Below are 22,407 nucleotides of genomic sequence, written 5' to 3'. Positions count from 1 at the left end.
CACAGAAGCTCCGCCCTCTGCAGCAACACCTGGGCAGCACCGATCCTCTGCTGCAGCATCACCTGCAGGGACATGTCTCTAGCATCACACCTGGGGACAGACAGAGACGACAGCTGAGGACAGACAGAGATAGACAGACAACACCTGGAGACAGAGAGAGATAGACAACACCTGGGGACAGACAGAGATAGACAACACCTGGGGACAGACAGAGATAGACAGACAACACCTGGAGACAGAGAGAGATAGACAACACCTGGGGACAGACAGAGATAGACAGACAACACCTGGGAACAGAGAGAGATAGACAACACCTGGGGACAGACAGAGATAGACAGACAACACCTGGAGACAGAGAGAGATAGACAACACCTGGGGACAGACAGAGATAGACAGACAACACCTGGAGACAGAGAGAGATAGACAACACCTGGGGACAGAGAGAGACAACAGCTGGGGACAGAGATAGACAGACAACACCTGGGGACAGAGAGAGATAGACAGACAACACCTGGGAACAGAGATAGACAGACAACACCTGGGGACAGACAGAGATAGACAACACCTGGGGACAGACAGAGATAGACAGACAACACCTGGGAACAGAGATAGACAGACAACACCTGGGGACAGAGAGAGATAGACAACACCTGGGGACAGACAGAGATAGACAACACCTGGGGACAGACAGAGATAGACAGACAACACCTGGGGACAGAGAGAGATAGACAACACCTGGGGACAGAGAGAGACAACAGCTGGGGACAGACAGAGATAGACAGACAACACCTGGAGACAGAGAGAGATAGACAACACCTGGGGACAGACAGAGATAGACAGACAACACCTGGAGACAGAGAGAGATAGACAACACCTGGGGACAGAGAGAGATAGACAACACCTGGGGACAGAGAGAGACAACAGCTGGGGACAGAGAGAGACAACAGCTGGGGACAGAGAGAGACAGACAACAGCTGGAGACAGAGAGAGATAGACAACACCTGGGGACAGAGAGAGATAGACAACACCTGGGGACAGAGAGAGATAGACAACACCTGGGGACAGAGAGAGACAACAGCTGGGGACAGAGAGAGATAGACAACACCTGGGGACAGAGAGAGACAACAGCTGGGGACAGACAGAGATAGACAGACAACACCTGGGAACAGAGAGAGATAGACAACACCTGGGGACAGAGAGAGACAGACAACACCTGGGGACAGACAGAGATAGACAGACAACACCTGGGAACAGAGAGAGATAGACAACACCTGGGGACAGACAGAGATAGACAACACCTGGGGACAGACAGAGATAGACAACACCTGGGAACAGAGAGAGATAGACAACACCTGGGGACAGAGAGAGATAGACAACACCTGGGGACAGAGAGAGACAACAGCTGGGGACAGACAGAGATAGACAGACAACACCTGGAGACAGAGAGAGATAGACAACACCTGGGGACAGACAGAGATAGACAACAGCTGGGGACAGAGAGAGATAGACAACAGCTGGGGACAGAGAGAGACAACAGCTGGGGACAGAGATAGACAGACAACAGCTGGAGACAGAGAGAGATAGACAACACCTGGGGACAGAGAGAGATAGACAACACCTGGGGACAGAGAGAGATAGACAACACCTGGGGACAGAGAGAGACAACAGCTGGGGACAGACAGAGATAGACAGACAACACCTGGGAACAGAGAGAGATAGACAACACCTGGGGACAGAGAGAGACAGACAACACCTGGGGACAGACAGAGATAGACAGACAACACCTGGGAACAGAGAGAGATAGACAACACCTGGGGACAGACAGAGATAGACAACACCTGGGGACAGAGAGAGACAACAGCTGGGGACAGACAGAGATAGACAGACAACACCTGGAGACAGAGAGAGATAGACAACACCTGGGGACAGACAGAGATAGACAACACCTGGGGACAGAGAGAGATAGACAACACCTGGGGACAGAGAGAGACAACAGCTGGGGACAGAGATAGACAGACAACAGCTGGAGACAGAGAGAGATAGACAACACCTGGGGACAGAGAGAGATAGACAACACCTGGGGACAGAGAGAGACAACAGCTGGGGACAGACAGAGATAGACAGACAACACCTGGGAACAGAGAGAGATAGACAACACCTGGGGACAGAGAGAGACAACAGCTGGGGACAGACAGAGATAGACAGACAACACCTGGAGACAGAGAGAGATAGACAACACCTGGGGACAGACAGAGACAACACCTGGGGACAGAGAGAGATAGACAACACCTGGGGACAGACAGAGATAGACAACACCTGGGGACAGACAGAGACGACAGCTGAGGACAGAGATAGATAGACAACAGCTGGAGACAGACAACACCTGGAGTCAGAGAGAGACAACAGCTGGGGACAGAGATAGACAGACAACAGCTGGAGACAGACAGAGACAACACCTGGGGACAGAGAGAGACAACACCTGGGGACAGAGAGAGACAACACCTGGGGACAGAGAGAGATAGACAACACCTGGGGACAGAGAGAGACAACAGCTGAGGACAGAGATAGATAGACAACAGCTGGGGACAGACAGAGATAGACAACACCTGGGGACAGAGAGAGACAACAGCTGAGGACAGACAGAGATAGACAACAGCTGGGGACAGAGAGAGACAACAGCTGGGGACAGAGATAGATAGACAACACCTGGGGACAGACAGAGATACACAACACCTGGGGACAGAGAGAGACAACAGCTGGGGACAGAGATAGACAGACAACACCTGGGGACAGACAGAGATAGACAACAGCTGGAGACAGAGAGAGACAGACAACAGTTGGAGACAGAGAGAGATAGACAACACCTGGAGACAGAGAGAGACAGACAACACCTGGGGACAGACAGAGATAGACAACAGCTGGAGACAGAGAGAGATAGACAACCGCTGGAGACAGACAGAGATAGACAACAGCTGAGGACAGAGAGAGATAGACAACACCTGGGGACAGAGAGAGATAGACAACAGCTGAGGACAGAGAGAGACAACAGCTGAGAACAGTGAGAGACAACAGCTGGGGACAGAGATAGACAGACAACACCTGGGGCCAGAGATAGACAGACAACACCTGGGGACAGACAGAGAGAGACAACAGCTGGAGACAGACAGAGATAGACAACAGCTGGGACCAGAGAGAGACAGACAACAGCTGAGGACAGAGAGAGACAACACCTGGGAACAGAGAGAGACAGACAACAGCTGAGGACAGAGAGAGACAACACCTGGGAACAGAGAGAGACAACAGCTGATGACAGAGAGAGGTAGACAACACCTGGGAACAGACAGAGACAACAGCTGGGAACAGAGAGAGACGACAGCTGAGGACAGAGAGAGATAGACAGACAACACCTGGGGACAGACAGAGACAACAGCTGAGTCCAGAGAGAGGTAGACAACAGCTGGGGACAGACAGAGATAGACAACACCTGGGGACAGACAGAGACAGACAACACCTGGGGACAGACAGAGACAACAGCTGGGGACAGAGAGAGACAACACCTGGGAACAGAGAGAGACAACAGCTGGGAACAGAGAGAGATAGACAACACCTGGGGACAGAGAGAGACAACAGCTGATGACAGACAGAGACAACAGCTGATGACAGACAGAGACAACAGCTGAGGACAGAGAGAGACAACACCTGGGAACAGAGAGAGATAGACAACACCTGGGGACAGAGAGAGACAACAGCTGATGACAGACAGAGACAACAGCTGAGGACAGAGAGAGACAACACCTGGGAACAGAGAGAGATAGACAACACCTGGGGACAGAGAGAGACAACAGCTGATGACAGACAGAGACAACAGCTGAGGACAGAGAGAGACGACAGCTGAGGACAGAGAGAGATAGACAACACCTGGGGACAGAGAGAGACAACACCTGGGGACAGACAGAGACAACAGCTGAGGACAGAGAGAGACAACAGCTGGGAACAGAGAGAGACGACAGCTGAGGACAGAGAGAGATAGACAGACAACACCTGGGGACAGACAGAGATAGACAACACCTGGGGACAGACAGAGACAACAGCTGATGACAGACAGAGACAACAGCTGGGGACAGAGAGAGACAACACCTGGGAACAGAGAGAGATAGACAACACCTGGGGACAGACAGAGACAACAGCTGATGACAGACAGAGACAACAGCTGAGGACAGAGAGAGACAACAGCTGGGAACAGAGAGAGACGACAGCTGAGGACAGAGAGAGATAGACAGACAACACCTGGGGACAGACAGAGATAGACAACACCTGGGGACAGACAGAGACAACAGCTGATGACAGACAGAGACAACACCTGGGGACAGAGAGAGACAACACCTGGGGACAGACAGAGACAACAGCTGAGGACAGAGAGAGATAGACAGACAACACCTGGGGACAGACAGAGATAGACAACACCTGGGGACAGACAGAGACAACAGCTGATGACAGACAGAGACAACACCTGGGGACAGAGAGAGACAACACCTGGGGACAGACAGAGACAACAGCTGAGGACAGAGAGAGACAACAGCTGGGAACAGAGAGAGACGACAGCTGAGGACAGAGAGAGATAGACAGACAACACCTGGGGACAGACAGAGATAGACAACACCTGGGGACAGACAGAGACAGACAACACCTGGGGACAGACAGAGACAACAGCTGAGGACAGAGAGAGATAGACAACACCTGGGAACAGAGAGAGACGACAGCTGAGGACAGACAGAGACGACAGCTGAGTACAGAGAGAGATAGACAACACCTGGGGACAGAGAGAGATAGACAACACCTGGGAACAGAGAGAGACGACAGCTGAGGACAGAGAGAGACGACAGCTGGGGACAGAGAGAAACAGCTGAGGACAGAGAGAGATAGACAACACCTGGGGACAGAGAGAGACAACACCTGGGGACAGAGAGAGATAGACAACACCTGGGGACAGAGAGAGACAACACCTGGGGACAGACAGAGACAACAGCTGAGGACAGAGAGAGACAACAGCTGGGAACAGAGAGAGACGACAGCTGAGGACAGAGAGAGATAGACAGACAACACCTGGGGACAGACAGAGACAACAGCTGAGTCCAGAGAGAGGTAGACAACAGCTGGGGACAGACAGAGATAGACAACACCTGGGGACAGACAGAGACAGACAACACCTGGGGACAGACAGAGACAACAGCTGGGGACAGAGAGAGACAACACCTGGGAACAGAGAGAGACAACAGCTGGGAACAGAGAGAGATAGACAACACCTGGGGACAGAGAGAGACAACAGCTGATGACAGACAGAGACAACAGCTGAGGACAGAGAGAGACAACACCTGGGAACAGAGAGAGATAGACAACACCTGGGGACAGAGAGAGACAACAGCTGATGACAGACAGAGACAACAGCTGAGGACAGAGAGAGACAACACCTGGGAACAGAGAGAGATAGACAACACCTGGGGACAGAGAGAGACAACAGCTGATGACAGACAGAGACAACAGCTGAGGACAGAGAGAGACGACAGCTGAGGACAGAGAGAGACGACAGCTGAGGACAGAGAGAGATAGACAACACCTGGGGACAGAGAGAGACAACACCTGGGGACAGACAGAGACAACAGCTGAGGACAGAGAGAGACAACAGCTGGGAACAGAGAGAGACGACAGCTGAGGACAGAGAGAGATAGACAGACAACACCTGGGGACAGACAGAGATAGACAACACCTGGGGACAGACAGAGACAACAGCTGATGACAGACAGAGACAACAGCTGGGGACAGAGAGAGACAACACCTGGGAACAGAGAGAGATAGACAACACCTGGGGACAGACAGAGACAACAGCTGATGACAGACAGAGACAACAGCTGAGGACAGAGAGAGACAACAGCTGGGAACAGAGAGAGACGACAGCTGAGGACAGAGAGAGATAGACAGACAACACCTGGGGACAGACAGAGATAGACAACACCTGGGGACAGACAGAGACAACAGCTGATGACAGACAGAGACAACACCTGGGGACAGAGAGAGACAACACCTGGGGACAGACAGAGACAACAGCTGAGGACAGAGAGAGACAACAGCTGGGAACAGAGAGAGACAACACCTGGGGACAGACAGAGACAAGAGCTTGAGGACAGACATTGAGAGAGACAAGAGCTTGAGGACAGACAGAGACAACACCTGTGATCGATAATAAAACTGATGACGTCTGATTTCCATTAAATCTGGACGTTAGCTCTGATGCTAACTTGACGTCAGCCAGTTAGCTTCTTTTAGCTTCTTTTAGCTTCTCTCTCTTTTACTTCCGGTCGTTTTATAAACGTTAAACGTTAAACAACATACTTTACAGCTACTTACCGAAGCAGTGGCGCGTGAAATGAAAATCTCGATTAACAGCGCTGCTAATGCTAATGCTAATGCTAACGCTAACTTCTAGCTTCTTCTTCTTCTTCTGCAGCTCCGTAAACTGCAGGGACGTTTGTTTCGTCCTTCCTCTTCTTCTGCTGTTTCCAGACTCTCCGCTGCTCTCTGCTGCCTCCTACTGGTTACACTCAGACTTAGTATTATAAGAGGACAGCGAGGACAGGGAGGACAGCGAGGACAGCGAGGACAGCGAGGACAGGGACAGTGTCCTTGAAAAACGGAATCGTTCTATATTTACAAAAGTACGTGTCCCGTATTACAGTGAAAATCAAAAATAGTGTGTAAAAAGTCAATGGATGAATAAATAACAACTTTATATAAAACTTATTCCGAGGCCGTCTCCAGGCCGTCTCCAGGCCGTCTCCGTCTCTGTGACCAATGAGCTGACAGCAGGAATCCTGCTCATCTCATTGGTCGAGGTACTTGTTGCTTGTGAATCTTTTTTCATGTGTTCATATCACAGTTAAAATAATCATTTCACACACAAATAAGGCTAAAACCACCACAGCAGGGTTAAGGGGGACGCATCGGGTCGGCCCGACCATCAGGTGTCCCTTGTTTAATTTTCAGAGGACAGGTAGGACAGACAGGGAGGACAGACAGGAGAGGGAGGACAGCTAAGACAGGGAGGACAGACAGGGAGGACAGGTAGGACAGGGAAGACAGCTAGGATCAGGAGGACAGCTAGGACAGACAGGGAGGACAGGTAGGACAGGGAGGAAAGGTAGGAGAGGGAGGACAGCTAGGATCAGGAAGACAGCTAGGACAGGGAGGACAGTTAAGACAGCCAGGATCAGGAGGACAACTAGGAGAGGGAGGACAGCTCGGATCAGGAAGACAGCTTGGACAGGGAAGACAGCTAGGACAGGGTGGAAAGGTAGGAGAGGGAGGACAGCTAGGATCAGGAAGACAGCTAGGACAGGGAGGACAGTTAAGACAGCCAGGATCAGGAGGACAACTAGGAGAGGGAGGACAGCTAGGGCAGGGAAGACGGGTAGAATAGGGAGATTCTTGGTCTCACTAAATTGTCCTCATGACAGGGATGATGTGAAGCCACAGAGGGACACAGTGTCCTCCGGTCTGTCCTCAGTGATGCTAATAACGACGCAGCAGTCAGATAATAAATACTTTATTGATTGGCAGCATGCTGAATGGAGCTAAGGCACATGAAGCTGAGGTCAAAGGTCACATAACTTCTTTAGAAAACACCTGAGCAGGTGAGATGCACTCTGGAAATCAGTCCAACCAGGAGATGGGTCACCTGATCATTCACCTGTCAAGAGGTCAGAGGTCACAGCAAGAGGAGGAGGAGTCAGAGGTCATGACCTTTCATCAGCTCTTCACCTGTTTCCTCTTCTGAACAAGCTCGGCCAGCATCTTGTAACGGATCATACACTCCTCCTGAAATCAATACACCTGATCAGTTATCACTCACCTGTCAATCACCTGTCAAACAGTGATCAGTCCATTGACTTAACTTAACTGGCATAACTGTATTAGCACCGCCCCACACCCGTCTTCCTTCACCTGCATACCGGTAATAGCCACGCCCCCTCACCTGTCTTCCTTCACCTGTGCACCTGAGCTAGCACCACCCCTTTACCTGTCTTCCTTCACCTGTGTACCTGTACTAGCACCACCCCTTTACCTGTCTTCCTTCACCTGTGTACCTGTATTAGCACCGCCCCACACCTGTCTTCCTCCACCTGTGTACCTGTATTAGCACCGCCCCCTCACCTGTCTTTCTTCACCTGTGTACCTGTACTAGCACCACCCCTTTACCTGTCTTCCTCCACCTGTGCACCTGTACTAGCACCACCCCACACCTGTCTTCCTTCACCTGTGTACCTGTACTAGCACCACCCCTTTACCTGTCTTCCTCCACCTGTGCACCTGTACTAGCACCACCCCACACCTGTCTTCCTTCACCTGTGTACCTGTACTAGCACCACCCCTTTACCTGTCTTCCTCCACTTGTGTACCTGTATTAGCACCACCCCACACATGTTTTCCTTCACCTGCATACTGGTAACAGCCACGCCCCCTAACCTGTTTTCCTCCACCTGTGTACCTGTATAAGCTCCGCCCTCTCACCTGTCTTCCTCCACTTGAGTACCTATACTTGCTTCACCCTCTCACCTTGGTTTTTCCTGGGACCACCTTGGCAATCCGGTCCCAGCGTTCTACGGTTCCTCTGGGGAACTGTTGCAGAGCTAGTTCCAGAAGTTTCTGTTGGTTCTGAGTCCAGACGGCAGGCTCCGCCTTCTCTTTGCTCTCCTGAGGCTCTGCTTCCACCTCCTCCACCGGGTCAAAGTCTCTCTGCCGACGACCTCTGACTTTCACTTCTCCCCCTTCTGCTAGTGCAGAACACTTTCTGTTCCTCCTCCGGACTACCGGACCTGACTCCTCCTCCTCCGCTTCCTCCTCACAGTCCCCGCCCACCCTTTGAGTAATCACATTGTCATCCACAGGAAATGACCTCACAGGAAGAGGCGTTCTCTTTAGGTCCGACAGCTTCACCAGGCCTGAACCACAACAGAGAGAGCAAAACTAGAACAGTACAACACTGAACAGAACGGTACAACCCCAGGAGAACCCAACACTGAACAGAACAGTAGAACCCAATACTGAACAGAACAGTAGAACCCCAGGAGAATCCAACACTGAACGGAACAGCAGAACCTAACACTGACCAGAACAGTAGAACCCAACACTGAACAGAACAGTAGAACCCAATACTGAACAGAACAGTAGAACCCCAGGAGAATTCAACACTGAACAGAACAGCAGAACCTAACACTGACCAGAACAATAGAACCCAACACTGAACAGAACAGTAGAACCCAATACTGAACAGAACAGTAGAACCCCAGGAGAATCCAACACTAAACGGAACAGCAGAACTTTACCTGAGGTGTTGCTCACGCTGTCTTTCACCTGTTTGACTTTAGTTGTCACCTGTTGAAGAAAACAGATTCAGTTGTTCAGGAACAGTTGAAGTTCAGGACATACACAGGACTAGGACCTAAAGAGGTTCAGGACATACACAGGACTAGGACCTAAAGAGGTTCAGGACATACACAGGACTAGGACCTAAAGAGGTTCAGGACTAGGACCTAAAGAGGTTCAGGACATACACAGGACTAGGACCTAAAGAGGTTCAGGACATACACAGGACTAGGACCTAAAGAGGTTCAGGACTAGGACCTAAAGAGGTTCAGGACATACACAGGACTAGGACCTAAAGAGGTTCAGGACATACACAGGACTAGGACCTAAAGAGGTTCAGGACATACACAGGACTAGGACCTAAAGAGGTTCAGGACTAGGACCTAAAGAGGTTCAGGACATAGACAGGACTAGGACCTAAAGAGGTTCAGGACATAGACAGGACTAGGACCTAAAGAGGTTCAGGACATACACAGGACTAGGACCTAAAGAGGTTCAGGACATAGACAGGACTAGGACCTAAAGAGGTTCAGGACAAAGAACCAAGCACTTACACCTGTGAGGTGAAGCTAATCCAGTTCTATGCTGCAGAGCTCAAGTATAATTCTGTGTCTAGAACCAGAGACTGATGAACGAGGAAGTGATTCTGGTGTGAGACCAGTTCAGAAACAGTTCTGGTTCAGACTTACATCTGTCACTGATCGTCCCAGTTCGTGAGCGATCTTCTCCCAGCGGCCTGGAGCTCCTCCTGGGAATTTAGCCATCAACCTGCTGAGGAGGCTGACCTCGTCCTCCGTCCAGACAGTAGGCTGAGGACAAAGGACAAATGTTGATGCAGGCTGATCAGAGCGATAGGCGATCAATAACTTACCAACACCTAAATAACAACAGCTTAATAACAGCTTAATAACTGATCAGTAACTGATCAATAACCTTCTTCTTGGCCCTGCCGTCCTGCAGCCAGTCGTCCATCTGGTCCTCGATGTCCTCGATGGACGTCGTCTGCTCGTAGCTCGGAGACATCGACTCGTAAACAGGAAACTCCATCTTGGGCTTCTTCACCTTCGGTCTCTTCTCTCCTACAGAAACGTGGGACTTGAACTACACACTGGCGCTGCATTCAGGGGCCGTAGGACACCACAATTGGTCTTTAAATGTGTTGGAACTGAATGTTCTACATGTTGATTAATGATTAATGTTTATTGATGACTAATGATTGATGACTAATGATTAATGACTAATGATTAATGATTACAGCTGTTTTACTAAAGCCATATTATAAAGTACGGCAGCCTGGAAGGACACGTAGGACACTTTACTTGTAGCAGCTTCCTGTTCAGCTTCAGCTTCTTCTCTTTGCTGCTGCTTCATCTGCTGAACGTCCTCGTAGTACCTTCTCACCTCCTGAAACACAGACCAGAACTCTGACCCGTTTAGACCCACTGCTCTGGTCCCAGAACCCTGACTACTGGTTGAGGCCAGGCGTGAACGTACCTGGACGGTGTGAGGCAGGTTTTTGATGGACAGGTAAATCCAGATGCTGAGCTTCAGTGGGAGGATGTCCTGCCAGTGAGGTCTGTCCTGAGCTCTGAAGCAACAACAAACAAACAGTCATGGGTGTGATGATGTCATGGGTGTGATGATGTCATGGGCGTACCTGTCGGCCCGGTCCTGACTGATACACCTGAGCTCCTCTCCGGGTTTGGAGCTGAACTTCTTCTTCTTCTCCTTCTTCTTCTTACTCAGGAGCTCGTCCTGGAAACATGGAGGACTCAGGTCAGGTCACATGACGTGCTGTGCTGTGATTGGCTGTCCAGGAGTAGTGTGTCTCACCAGCTGTTTTTCCAGGTAGATGGACCAGATGACGGCGTAGTGTCCCACTGTGAGGATGAGGAAGAGGAGGAAGCCTAGCTCAGCGTTGCTCATCTTCCTCACCCGGCGGTAGTAGAAGACCGGCTGCCTCCAATCAGGGAGCCCGTTGACCAGGATGTCGTCATACCTGTAAACACACACACAGGTAATCCAGAGGTAGCTCTGTGAGCTCTGATTGGCTGACGGCTGGCCGTCATGAAAACAGGGGACACTTACTTGCGTCGTCTTTCCTCGTCCTTCAGGACTTCATAGATGGACACCAGCTGCAGACAAATAAGCAAACAGTCAACAAACAAACTAACCTGAGCTGCTGTTCCTGGATTAATGTTCTCACCTGTCGGAACTGAGTTTCAGCGTTTTCATCTTTGTTCTTGTCAGGATGAAGAGAGAGAGACAGCCGGCGATACGCCTTCTTTATCTCTGCTGCTGACGCATCCTGGACAGACAGACGGACAGACAGGTGTTAGACAGACAGACAGGTGTTAGACAGACAGACAGGTGTTAGACAGACAGACAGACAGGTGTTAGACAGACGGACAGGTGTTAGACAGACGGACAGGTGTTAGACAGACAGACAGACAGACGGACAGACAGGTGTTAGACAGACAGACAGGTGTTAGACAGCCAGACAGGTGTTAGACAGACAGACAGACAGGTGTTAGACAGACAGACAGACAGGTGTTAGACAGACGGACAGACAGGTGTTAGACAGACAGACAGGTGTTAGACAGACGGACAGACAGGTGTTAGACAGACAGACAGACAGGTGTTAGACAGACGGACAGGTGTTAGACAGACGGACAGGTGTTAGACAGACAGACAGACAGGTGTTAGACAGACAGACAGGTGTTAGACAGACGGACAGACAGGTGTTAGACAGACAGACAGACAGACAGGTGTTAGACAGACAGACAGGTGTTAGACAGACGGACAGGTGTTAGACAGACAGACAGACAGACGGACAGACAGGTGTTAGACAGACAGACAGGTGTTAGACAGCCAGACAGGTGTTAGACAGACAGACAGACAGACAGGTGTTAGACAGACAGACAGACAGGTGTTAGACAGACGGACAGACAGGTGTTAGACAGACAGACAGGTGTTAGACAGACGGACAGACAGGTGTTAGACAGACAGACAGACAGACAGGTGTTAGACAGACAGACAGACAGGTGTTAGACAGACAGACAGACAGGTGTTAGACAGACGGACAGACAGGTGTTAGACAGACGGACAGGTGTTAGACAGACGGACAGGTGTTAGACAGACAGACAGGTGTTAGACAGACAGACGGACAGGTGTTAGACAGACAGACAGACAGGTGTTAGACAGACAGACAGACAGGTGTTAGACAGACGGACAGGTGTTAGACAGACAGACAGGTGTTAGACAGACGGACAGGTGTTAGACAGACAGACAGGTGTTAGACAGACAGACAGACAGGTGTTAGACAGACGGACAGACAGGTGTTAGACAGACGGACAGACAGGTGTTAGACAGACGGACAGACAGGTGTTAGACAGACGGACAGGTGTTAGACAGACGGACAGGTGTTAGACAGACAGACAGACAGGTGTTAGACAGACGGACAGACAGGTGTTAGACAGACGGACAGGTGTTAGACAGACAGACAGGTGTTAGACAGACAGACGGACAGGTGTTAGACAGACAGACAGACAGGTGTTAGACAGACGGACAGACAGGTGTTAGACAGACAGACAGACAGGTGTTAGACAGACAGACAGGTGTTAGACAGACAGACAGGTGTTAGACAGACGGACAGGTGTTAGACAGACAGACAGACAGACGGACAGACAGGTGTTAGACAGACAGACAGGTGTTAGACAGCCAGACAGGTGTTAGACAGACAGACAGACAGGTGTTAGACAGACAGACAGACAGGTGTTAGACAGACAGACAGACAGGTGTTAGACAGACGGACAGACAGGTGTTAGACAGACAGACAGACAGGTGTTAGACAGACAGACAGGTGTTAGACAGACGGACAGGTGTTAGACAGACAGACAGGTGTTAGACAGACAGACAGACAGACAGGTGTTAGACAGACAGACAGGTGTTAGACAGACGGACAGACAGGTGTTAGACAGACAGACAGACAGGTGTTAGACAGACAGACAGGTGTTAGACAGACGGACAGGTGTTAGACAGACAGACAGACAGACAGGTGACAGACAGACAGACAGACAGACAGACAGACAGACAGGTGTTAGACAGACAGACAGACAGGTGTTAGACAGACAGACAGGTGACAGACAGACAGACAGACAGGTGTTAGACAGACGGACAGGTGTTAGACAGACAGACAGACAGACAGGTGACAGACAGGTGTTAGACAGACGGACAGGTGTTAGACAGACAGACAGACAGACAGGTGACAGACAGACAGACAGGTGTTAGACAGACAGACAGACAGACAGACAGGTGACAGACAGACAGACAGGTGACAGACAGACAGACAGACAGACAGACAGACAGACGGACAGGTGTTAGACAGACAGACGGACAGACAGGTGACAGACAGACAGACAGGTGACAGACAGACAGACAGACAGACAGACGGACAGGTGTTAGACAGACGGACAGGTGTTAGACAGACAGACAGGTGTTAGACAGACAGGCTGAGGGACAGGTTGAGGACGTGGTCTTTAATGTGACCCAGGACAGACAGACAGACAGACAGACAGACAGACAGGCTGAGGGACAGGTTGAGGACGTGGTCTTTAATGTGACCCAGGACAGACAGACAGACAGGTTGAGGACGTGGTCTTTAATGTGACCCAGGACAGACAGACAGACAGACAGACAGACAGACAGGTTGAGGGACAGGCTGAGGACGTGGTCTTTAATGTGACCCAGGACAGACAGACAGACAGGTTGAGGACGTGGTCTTTAATGTGACCCAGGACAGACAGACAGACAGACAGAGGGACAGGTTGAGGGACAGGTTGAGGGACAGGTTGAGGACGTGGTCTTTAATGTGACCCAGGACAGACAGACAGACAGGTTGAGGACGTGGTCTTTAATGTGACCCAGGACAGACAGACAGACAGGTTGAGGACGTGGTCTTTAATGTGACCCAGGACAGACAGACAGACAGGTTGAGGGACAGGCTGAGGACGTGGTCTTTAATGTGACCCAGGACAGACAGACAGACAGGTTGAGGACGTGGTCTTTAATGTGACCCAGGACAGACAGACAGACAGGTTGAGGGACAGGCTGAGGACGTGGACCCAGGACTCGTTCTGTGTTCACACCAAACCACCTCCACGTGTGTGAGGGTTACTGTCTCAGGACAGAACCGGGTCAGACAGATGAACTGCCTGGAGCTCATTCTAGAACCAACAGAACCTTTGGAACCAGAACTCTACTCTGATAACAGCTGTTCCTCCATCACCTGAACAGCTGTTAGCATCAGCTAGCTCTGCTAACCTTCCCGCCGTGAGCTCAGTGCTAACTCAGTGCTAACTCAGTGCTAACTAGCCTAGCGCCGTTACCTGAGTACGTGGCACTCTGACTAGCATTAGCAATCAGCTAGCTGGTTCTGTGCGGTTACCATGGAAACGAGTAGCCATCAGCACTTAGCACAGACCTGGTCCAGGTTGAGGAACTGGTAGAAGGTCTGCGGGATCTCCTCCACCAGGTCCAGCAGCTCCAGATCCGCGTCCCATGCGCTCAGAGGGGGGACCGCGGACACCAGAAGAGCCAGGCAGACCAGCAGGGACCCCGACGGACAACCACGGACCGACATCACCAACACACCGCTCCGATAAACCGGGGAAACCTGGGGATAAATACACGAGAACCCTCCGGTCCGACAGGAAGCTCAGCGACCACCGACCCCGGAAAATGACGTCACGTCCGGGCGAAGAGCGCTGTCAAAATAAAAGAGCAGGGGCCTCATGTATGAATTTACAATAATGGAACTGAGAAGACATTTCATTACAGTAGATGTTTATCTGATGATGCTGTAACTAGATATAAGGAATTAATTCCTTCTTTATTTACCTCAGTGCCATGTACCAATGATGTTGACGACAGCAATAGCGATAGATTATTGTGTTGATGGCACTGCAGCATCGCTTAGTTCAACTCTAAACTTAGTTGCTCCTCTGAAAAAGAAGGTCATGAATAGGAGGAGGCTAGCTCCATGGTATAATTCACAGTTGCGCTGTTTAAAACAGGCAGCCCGAAAGCTAGAAAGAATTTGGCATTCCACTAATTCTGAAGAAGCTCGCATAGCCTGGAAAGATAGTTTAACAACTTATAAAAAAGCTCTCAGTAGTATTAGAACAGCATATTATTCATCATTAATAGAAGAAAACAAGAACAACCCCAGATTTCTTTTCAGCACTGTAGCCAGGCTGACAAAGAGCCACAGCTCTGTTGAGCCATCTATTCCTTTAGCCCTCAGTAGTAATGACTTCATCAGCTTCTTTACTAATAAAATTGTTGGCATTAGAGAAAATATTCAAGGCATCCTTCCAACAGCTGTTAAAGATGCAAGTACAGTGACATTAGAAACTTTTGTAAGACCTTATCAATATCTGGAATCCTTCTCCCCAGTAGATCTTCTTGAGCTCTCTTCAACAATTACAGCATCTAAACCATCAACCTGTCTTCTAGATCCAATCCCAACTAAACTGCTCAAAGAAGTTTTTCCATTAATTAACACCTCCATATTGAACCAGATAAATGTATCTTTATTAACAGGATATGTGCCTCAGTCTTTTAAGATTGCTGTAATTAAGCCCTTACTCAAGAAAGCCACTCTAGATCCAGATGTTTTAGCCAACTATAGACCAAACTCCAACCTTCCTTTTATTTCCAAAATTCTAGAAAAAGTTGTTGCTAATCAGTTGTGTGACCACTTAAACAAGAATGGTCTGTTTGAAGAGTTTCAGTCAGGTTTTAGAGTTCATCATAGTACAGAAACAGCTCTGGTTAAAGTTACCAATGATCTCCTCATGGCTTCAGACAGTGGACTTGTCTCTATACTTGTTCTGCTAGATCTTAGTGCTGCATTTGACTCTATTGATCATAATATTTTACTACAGAGACTTGAAAGTGAGATATCCATCGTATCTTAAAGACCTCATTGTACCAGATCATCCCAACAGATCACTTCCATCTCAAAGTTCAGGCCTACTTGTGGTTCCTAGAGGTTCTAAAGTAGAATGTGAGGTAGAGCTTTCAGCTATCAGGCTCCTCTCCTGTGGAACCAGCTCCCAGTTTGGGTTCGGGAGGCAGACACTCTCTCTACTTTTAAGGTCAGGCTTAAGACTTTCCTTTTTGATCAAGCTTATAGTTATGGCTGGACTATAAACCATCCCTTAGTTATGCTGCTATAGGCCTAGGCTGCTGGGAGACGATGCACAGAGGACGTCCTCTTCTCTCTTCTCTCTCTCATCCTCCACTGTCTTTTCTCTGGCACAGAGCTCTTGTCCTATAACTTCCTATCTACTACTAGTCATGCAATTCTGTGCTATTACTGTATAGAATGTTTACTGCTGTGTGTCAGAGCTATGGACTGGACACACATTGATATAAAAGAACCATCACATGATGAAACATGTTCATCCATCAATGTACAGATCAGACGTGATGCTTCATTAACCAACATTGAGTAGCGTCTCCAAATCTCTTTCTGTGAAGTTCTTCTTATTTCCGTCTTACTCATTCTTATGTTTTCATTTTCTGATCGTGCAGAGAGGAGAATCTCAGGTGCAGGGTCAATTTAAATATAATTTCATATTTAAAAGGGGTGTGGACATGGAGGGGTCGGTACAACATGTGCGCTACATTCCACTTTGATTGGGATGATCAAAGGAAATGTGCTTCTGGATCTGAGTGTGCTCCACGTTTTAGAAGGAAATCCACTCAAGTCTTTGTACGTGAGGCCCCTGGAAACTACACAGAAGCAAAAAAAGACCATAAATAGGAAGAGATGCAGCATACTGTATGTTGAATGTAATATTATATGTATAGAATAATGATAATAATAATAATTCGATTAATTAGATTCAACTTTATTGTCATTATGGGAGGAGTCCTTCAGACGCAGACAGCGCTTCTTCTGGACGTCCTCAACGGCAGGGAGTGGAGTTCCTGTGATGCTCTGTCCTTTGTGCTCCATGACAGAGCAGCTCCCATACCAGACTGTGACACAGTTGGTTAGGATGCTCTAAATCACTCAGTGGTAGAACTTCACCAGGATGGCTGAAGATAGATGGTTCTCCTTGAGTGTCCTCAGGAGGAAGAGGCGCTGGTGAGCTTTCTTGACCAGGCTGGAGGTGTTGGTGGTCCAGGACAAGTCCTCCGAGATGTGGGTTCCCAGGAACTTGAAGCTGGAGACACGCTGGACAGCCATCCCGTTGATGTGACGTGTGCTGCTTCACTCCTTCCTGAATAGAATAGAATAGAATAGAATAGAATGCCTTTATTGTCACTCTACACGTCACCAATAACAGTTCAAAAAACAAAAACACAGTATAAAAAGACATGCGAAAAATATATACAGTATAAACATAGAAGTGAGGTGCACAGTCCTGAGGAGATTTGCAGAAATAAATATGGTGACTATACAGTATGTAAGTATAAACATATAAATATATATTGCACATAATGCCCTGAAGTCCACAATGAGCTCCTTGGTCTTGCTGGTGTTAAGGAGCAGGTTATTGTCGGCGCACCATGTGACCAGGTGCTGTACCTCTTCTCTGAAGGCTGTCTCATCGTTGTTGGTGATGTCATCTGTGAACTTGATGATGGAGTTGAATCCATGCACAGGTCTGCAGTCATGGGTGAAGAGGGAGTACAGAAAGGGGCTCAGCACACAGCCTTGTGGCACACCTGTGTTGAGTGTGACAGTGGTGGAGCAGGTGTGGCCTGACCTCACGTGGTCTGTTGGTCAGAAAGTCCATGATCCAGTTACAGAGGGCGGTGTCGGTTCCCAGGGCTCCAAGTTTGGTGATTAACCTGGAGGGGAGGACAGTGTTGAATGCTGAGCTGAAGTCAACAAACAGCAATCGTTCATAGGTGTCATTGTTGTCCAGGTGTGAGAGCACAGAGTGCAGAGCTGTGGAGACTGTATCATCTATGCTCCTGTTGCTGCGATAGGTGAACTGGTGTGGGTCCAGTGTGGGAGGGAGGGAGTCCTTCAGGTGTGCCAGGACCAGTCTCTCAAAGCACTTCATGATGATGGCTGTGAGTGCTACGGGGCGGTAGTCATTGAGGCACGTTGGGTTGGAGTGTTTCAGCTCTGGTACTATGGATGTAGCTTTAGAACATGTTGGCACAGCTGAGGGACAGGTTGAAAATGTCCATGAAGATCCCAGTGAGCTGCTCCACACATGCTCTGAGCAGACGTCCTGGGATGCCGTCTGGTCCAGCAGCCTTGTGTGTGTTGATCCGGCTCATTGACATGTGCAGCCTGCTGTTTGACATTATATTATTATTATTATTATTATTATTATTATATTGTTCTTTCACTGTCTCCAGCACAGAAAACGGTTTGTCTCTGAGACAGACACATGTCCACCCCAGAGACAAAGACAAATGTTGTAGGAATGTAGTTTATAGCAACGGGGACGCTGGCTGCTCAAGCCGCTCCGTCTGACGTGTTTTTGTTCGGATTATTTATATTTACTATTTTATTCCTGATTATTCTTCCATAATTTCTTGTACTTTCATTTAGTTTATCTGCACAGTTATATATAGCCTTTTATTTCAATTGTTTATTTCGTTTTTCCATACTTTTACTGAGTTTTTTCACTTGAAGTCTACCTCTGCGTTCCATCTGCGCTGCCTGGTGATCAGCTGTTTTTGTCAAATGCTGATTGCCATCATCGAGAGATCTGACTGGTCTACACTGTTGAAGCTACTCACTAGCCTAACAGACAGTGGAAGAACTTACTGCCTGCTAGTGTCTCTCTCCCTTTCCATCCTGTCTGCGCTGGGTTTCTAGTCGGTTGACTGTCCAGCTGGGAGATTGAGGCTTTGTGCTAGCTAGGCTAGGCTTGTTTTGTGTTGGACATGAAGGTCTTACAGTACACTGCCGCTGAACTCTTGCGATTTTGCTCCTGTAAAGCCAGCGTCTGCGCTGAGGTTCGCAGTGTTTGTCAGGCAGTGGGGATTTCCTATCGGAAGCCTTATATACATCGCGGCTCTGGTCGCATCTCCCGGCGGGCTACAGACACTAGCTCTGGCCTGCCTACTGCCTACCAACGGCCTTCTACACAGCACAGCACCTTCCAGCAGTCTGCTCAAACATCGCTCTCAACGTCAGACAGAGAAGGAGTGTCACCTGGATCCCGTTTCATCACACAACTCCCTACGCTACGGATGCTTCGCTCTCATCGCAATGGACTGCATGCCGCTGGAGTTAATGCTGCTAATCTCCGTCAGCGACACATACAGAGCTCTTCCGCAGTCAAAGCCGCTGTAATGAATGTGAGGTCTCTTTCGAACAAGACATTCATTCTCCAGGACAACTTTACGTCTCGTCACCTGGACTTTCTATTCATCACGGAGACTTGGCTTAACAATGGTGATGTCATTCCTTTTGGTGAACTTTGCCCTCCCAAGTGCAGCTTCTTCAATTACCCAAGGTCTACTGGTCGTGGAGGTGGTTTAGCAACTGTGTTTAAAGACTGTTTTAATTGTAGAATTGTACCAACTGATGTTTACTCTACTTTTGAGGTTCAACTTTTAAAAATTCATGCTAATCCCCCTGTCCTCTGTGCATTAGTGTACAGACCACCTAAAATTGCTTCTAATTTTATTCAAGAATTCTCTGACCTTTTATCAGTCATGGCCACTCATTCTGACAAATTATTGATTCTAGGGGATTTCAACATTCACATCTGTTGCCCATCAAAACCTTTAGTTCATGAGTTTTTATGCATAGTGGACTCTTTTGACCTCACTCAATCAGTGATGGCACCAACACATCAGAAAGGCCACACTCTAGACCTTGTACTTTCCTCTGGTTTCTCTGTGTCTAACTTAGAAATTGTTGATATTGGTATCTCTGACCACTCTATGATTTTGTTTGAATGCTCTATGTTTTGTTCCCCTGTCTCTCCCCCCAAGTCCCACTCCTTTGTCCGAGCCATAAATTCAACCACATCTTTAAATTTCTCTAACACCTTTATGCTCACTCAATCACCTGCTATCAATGATGCCCTGTCCACCTGCTTTGATACAGAAGAATTAGTTAATCTCTTCAACACTTCCTGTTCTGCTACTCTAGACTGTGTTGCCCCTTTAAAACTAAAACGATCTAAAACCAACTCCACTCCCTGGTTTAATGATTCTACCCATTCTCTTAGACAAGTGTGTAGGAGAAATGAGCGAAAATGGAAAAAAGACAAACTCCATGTCTCTTATGATATTTTTAGAGATTCTTTAAAGGTGTACCAAAACTCTGTTAAGTCAGCTAGAACAGAGTATTACTCTAAATTGATTGCCAATAATGCTCACAGACCAAAAATATTGTTTAGTACCATCAACTCTATTTTAAATCCTCCTGCTGCTGTTTCCATTATCTCTCCCACCACTGAAAACTGTGAGAAGTTTCTCAATTTCTTCATTGATAAGATTAATAACATTAAATCTCAAATTCCTTCCCTAAATTCTGATCCCTCAGTTATAAAACTCTCACCCAGCTGCCTTCAGCAGTGGCAACCTGTGTCACCCTCCCAGCTATTTGAAGTGGTCTCTCATATGAAATCCTCCTCTTGCCACTCAGATGTTTTACCTTCACACCTGTTTAAGGAAGTCTTTAACATCATTTGCCCTGTTGTTTTGGCTATTATCAATAGCTCCCTATCTACTGCAGTGGTCCCCTCTAGTTTTAAGCATGCAATTGTCCAACCTCTACTAAAGAAGCCCAGTCTTGATTACAGTGACCTGAAAAACTATAGGCCTATTTCCAAATTACCTTTTGTTTCAAAGATCCTGGAAAAAGTTGTTCTCTCTCAGGTCACCTCTTATTTGAATGCTTTCAGTATCCTAGATAAATTTCATTCAGGTTTTAGAAAACTTCATAGCACTGAATCTGTTCTACTTAAGGTGCAAAATGATATTCTTTGCTCAGTAGATAATGGCTCTTGTGCCCTTTTAGCACTTCTTGACCTTAGTGCCGCTTTTGACACCATTGACCATAGCATCCTTTTAAAACGTCTGGAGGTTAAAGTTGGTCTGCAAGGGGTGGTGTTGAATTGGTTCACATCTTAGCTGAAGGATAGAACATTCTCTGTTAGATTAGGTAATTGCTCTTCGTCCATTGCTCCTATCAAATGTGGTGTCCCTCAGGGTTCCATTTTAGGCCCGTTGCTATTCTCCCTATATATGCTGCCTCTTGGCTCCATCTTTAACAAACATAACATTCAATATCACTGCTATGCTGATGACACTCAATTTTACCTGCCATTAGCAGCTGAAAGTTCTGGCACTTTGGAAAGCCTGTTTAACTGCCTTAATGACATAAAGAGTTGGATGGCTGCAAATTTCTTACAATTAAATGAAAAGAAAACAGAGATAATTATTTTTGGTCCACACAGCTCTGTTCCTAAGATAAGAAATGCACTTGGGCCACTGGCTGTAAATTGCCACAGTGAGGTCAGAAATCTAGGTGTTTTCCTAGATTCCTCTTTGAATTTCAATAAGCAAGTCAGTAGTGTGGTTAAGGGAAGCTTTTTTCAACTAAGAACAATAGCTAAATTAAAGCCCTGGCTGTCATATACTGATTTAGAAACTGTAATCCATGCTTTCGTTACATCTAGGCTGGACTATTGTAACTCTCTGTATTTAGGTCTGAACCAATCTACCCTTGCTAGACTTCAATTAGTTCAAAATGCAGCAGCAAGGCTTCTTACTGGAACAAAGAAACATATGCACATAAGTCCTGTGCTGGCCCAACTCCACTGGTTACCTGTCAAATACAGAATTCATTTTAAAGTTTTACTTTTTGTTTTCAAAGCCCTAAATGGAATGGCACCACAGTATATCTGTGACCTTTTAAGTCCCTACTGTCCTTCTAGGCCACTGAGGTCTTCCTCACAACATCTTCTCTCAGTCCCAAATGCAATCCTAAAA

At 48.1% G+C, this 22,407-nt stretch overlaps 2 protein-coding genes across 3 annotated transcripts in view; both read right to left on the bottom strand.

The window, feature by feature from the left end:
* cUnh7orf25 (chromosome Un C7orf25 homolog) overlaps positions 1 to 6,631 on the bottom strand; it is a 7,996-nt gene extending 1,365 nt beyond the window's left edge. Inside the window, exons 1-2 of one of the 2 annotated variants that reach the window (XM_084575378.1) lie at positions 6,403 to 6,631; positions 1 to 90 (exon numbers count right to left, since the gene is read on the bottom strand). The exon at positions 1 to 90 is cut by the window's left edge and continues 1,365 nt beyond it. In XM_084575378.1, coding sequence (XP_084431504.1) covers positions 1 to 74 — 74 coding nt within the window. In that variant the 5' untranslated portion in view covers positions 75 to 90; positions 6,403 to 6,631. The remainder of the gene's footprint in view (positions 91 to 6,402) is intronic. The other variant, XM_084575379.1, reaches the window with a different exon arrangement.
* Positions 6,632 to 7,581: 950 nt separating this feature from the next.
* On the bottom strand, positions 7,582 to 15,162 carry dnajc1 (DnaJ (Hsp40) homolog, subfamily C, member 1). The gene is made up of 12 exons (XM_084575409.1): positions 14,900 to 15,162; positions 11,624 to 11,725; positions 11,506 to 11,552; positions 11,251 to 11,416; positions 11,075 to 11,172; positions 10,912 to 11,005; positions 10,737 to 10,821; positions 10,351 to 10,496; positions 10,107 to 10,226; positions 9,378 to 9,426; positions 8,608 to 8,993; positions 7,582 to 7,869 (listed from the first exon to the last, which is right to left on the bottom strand). Exons 1-12 carry the CDS (start codon positions 15,056 to 15,058, stop codon positions 7,801 to 7,803), a joined length of 1,521 nt encoding a protein of 506 aa, XP_084431535.1. The 5' UTR covers positions 15,059 to 15,162; the 3' UTR covers positions 7,582 to 7,800.
* Between the last annotated feature and the right edge of the window lie 7,245 nt (positions 15,163 to 22,407).

This window comes from Chelon labrosus, assembly GCF_963514085.1.
Source record: "Chelon labrosus genome assembly, contig: SCAFFOLD_39, whole genome shotgun sequence".
Lineage (NCBI taxonomy): Eukaryota > Metazoa > Chordata > Actinopteri > Mugiliformes > Mugilidae > Chelon > Chelon labrosus.
The sequence above is the reverse complement of the archived record's forward strand: the minus strand, read 5'-3'. Positions and strand labels throughout refer to the sequence as shown.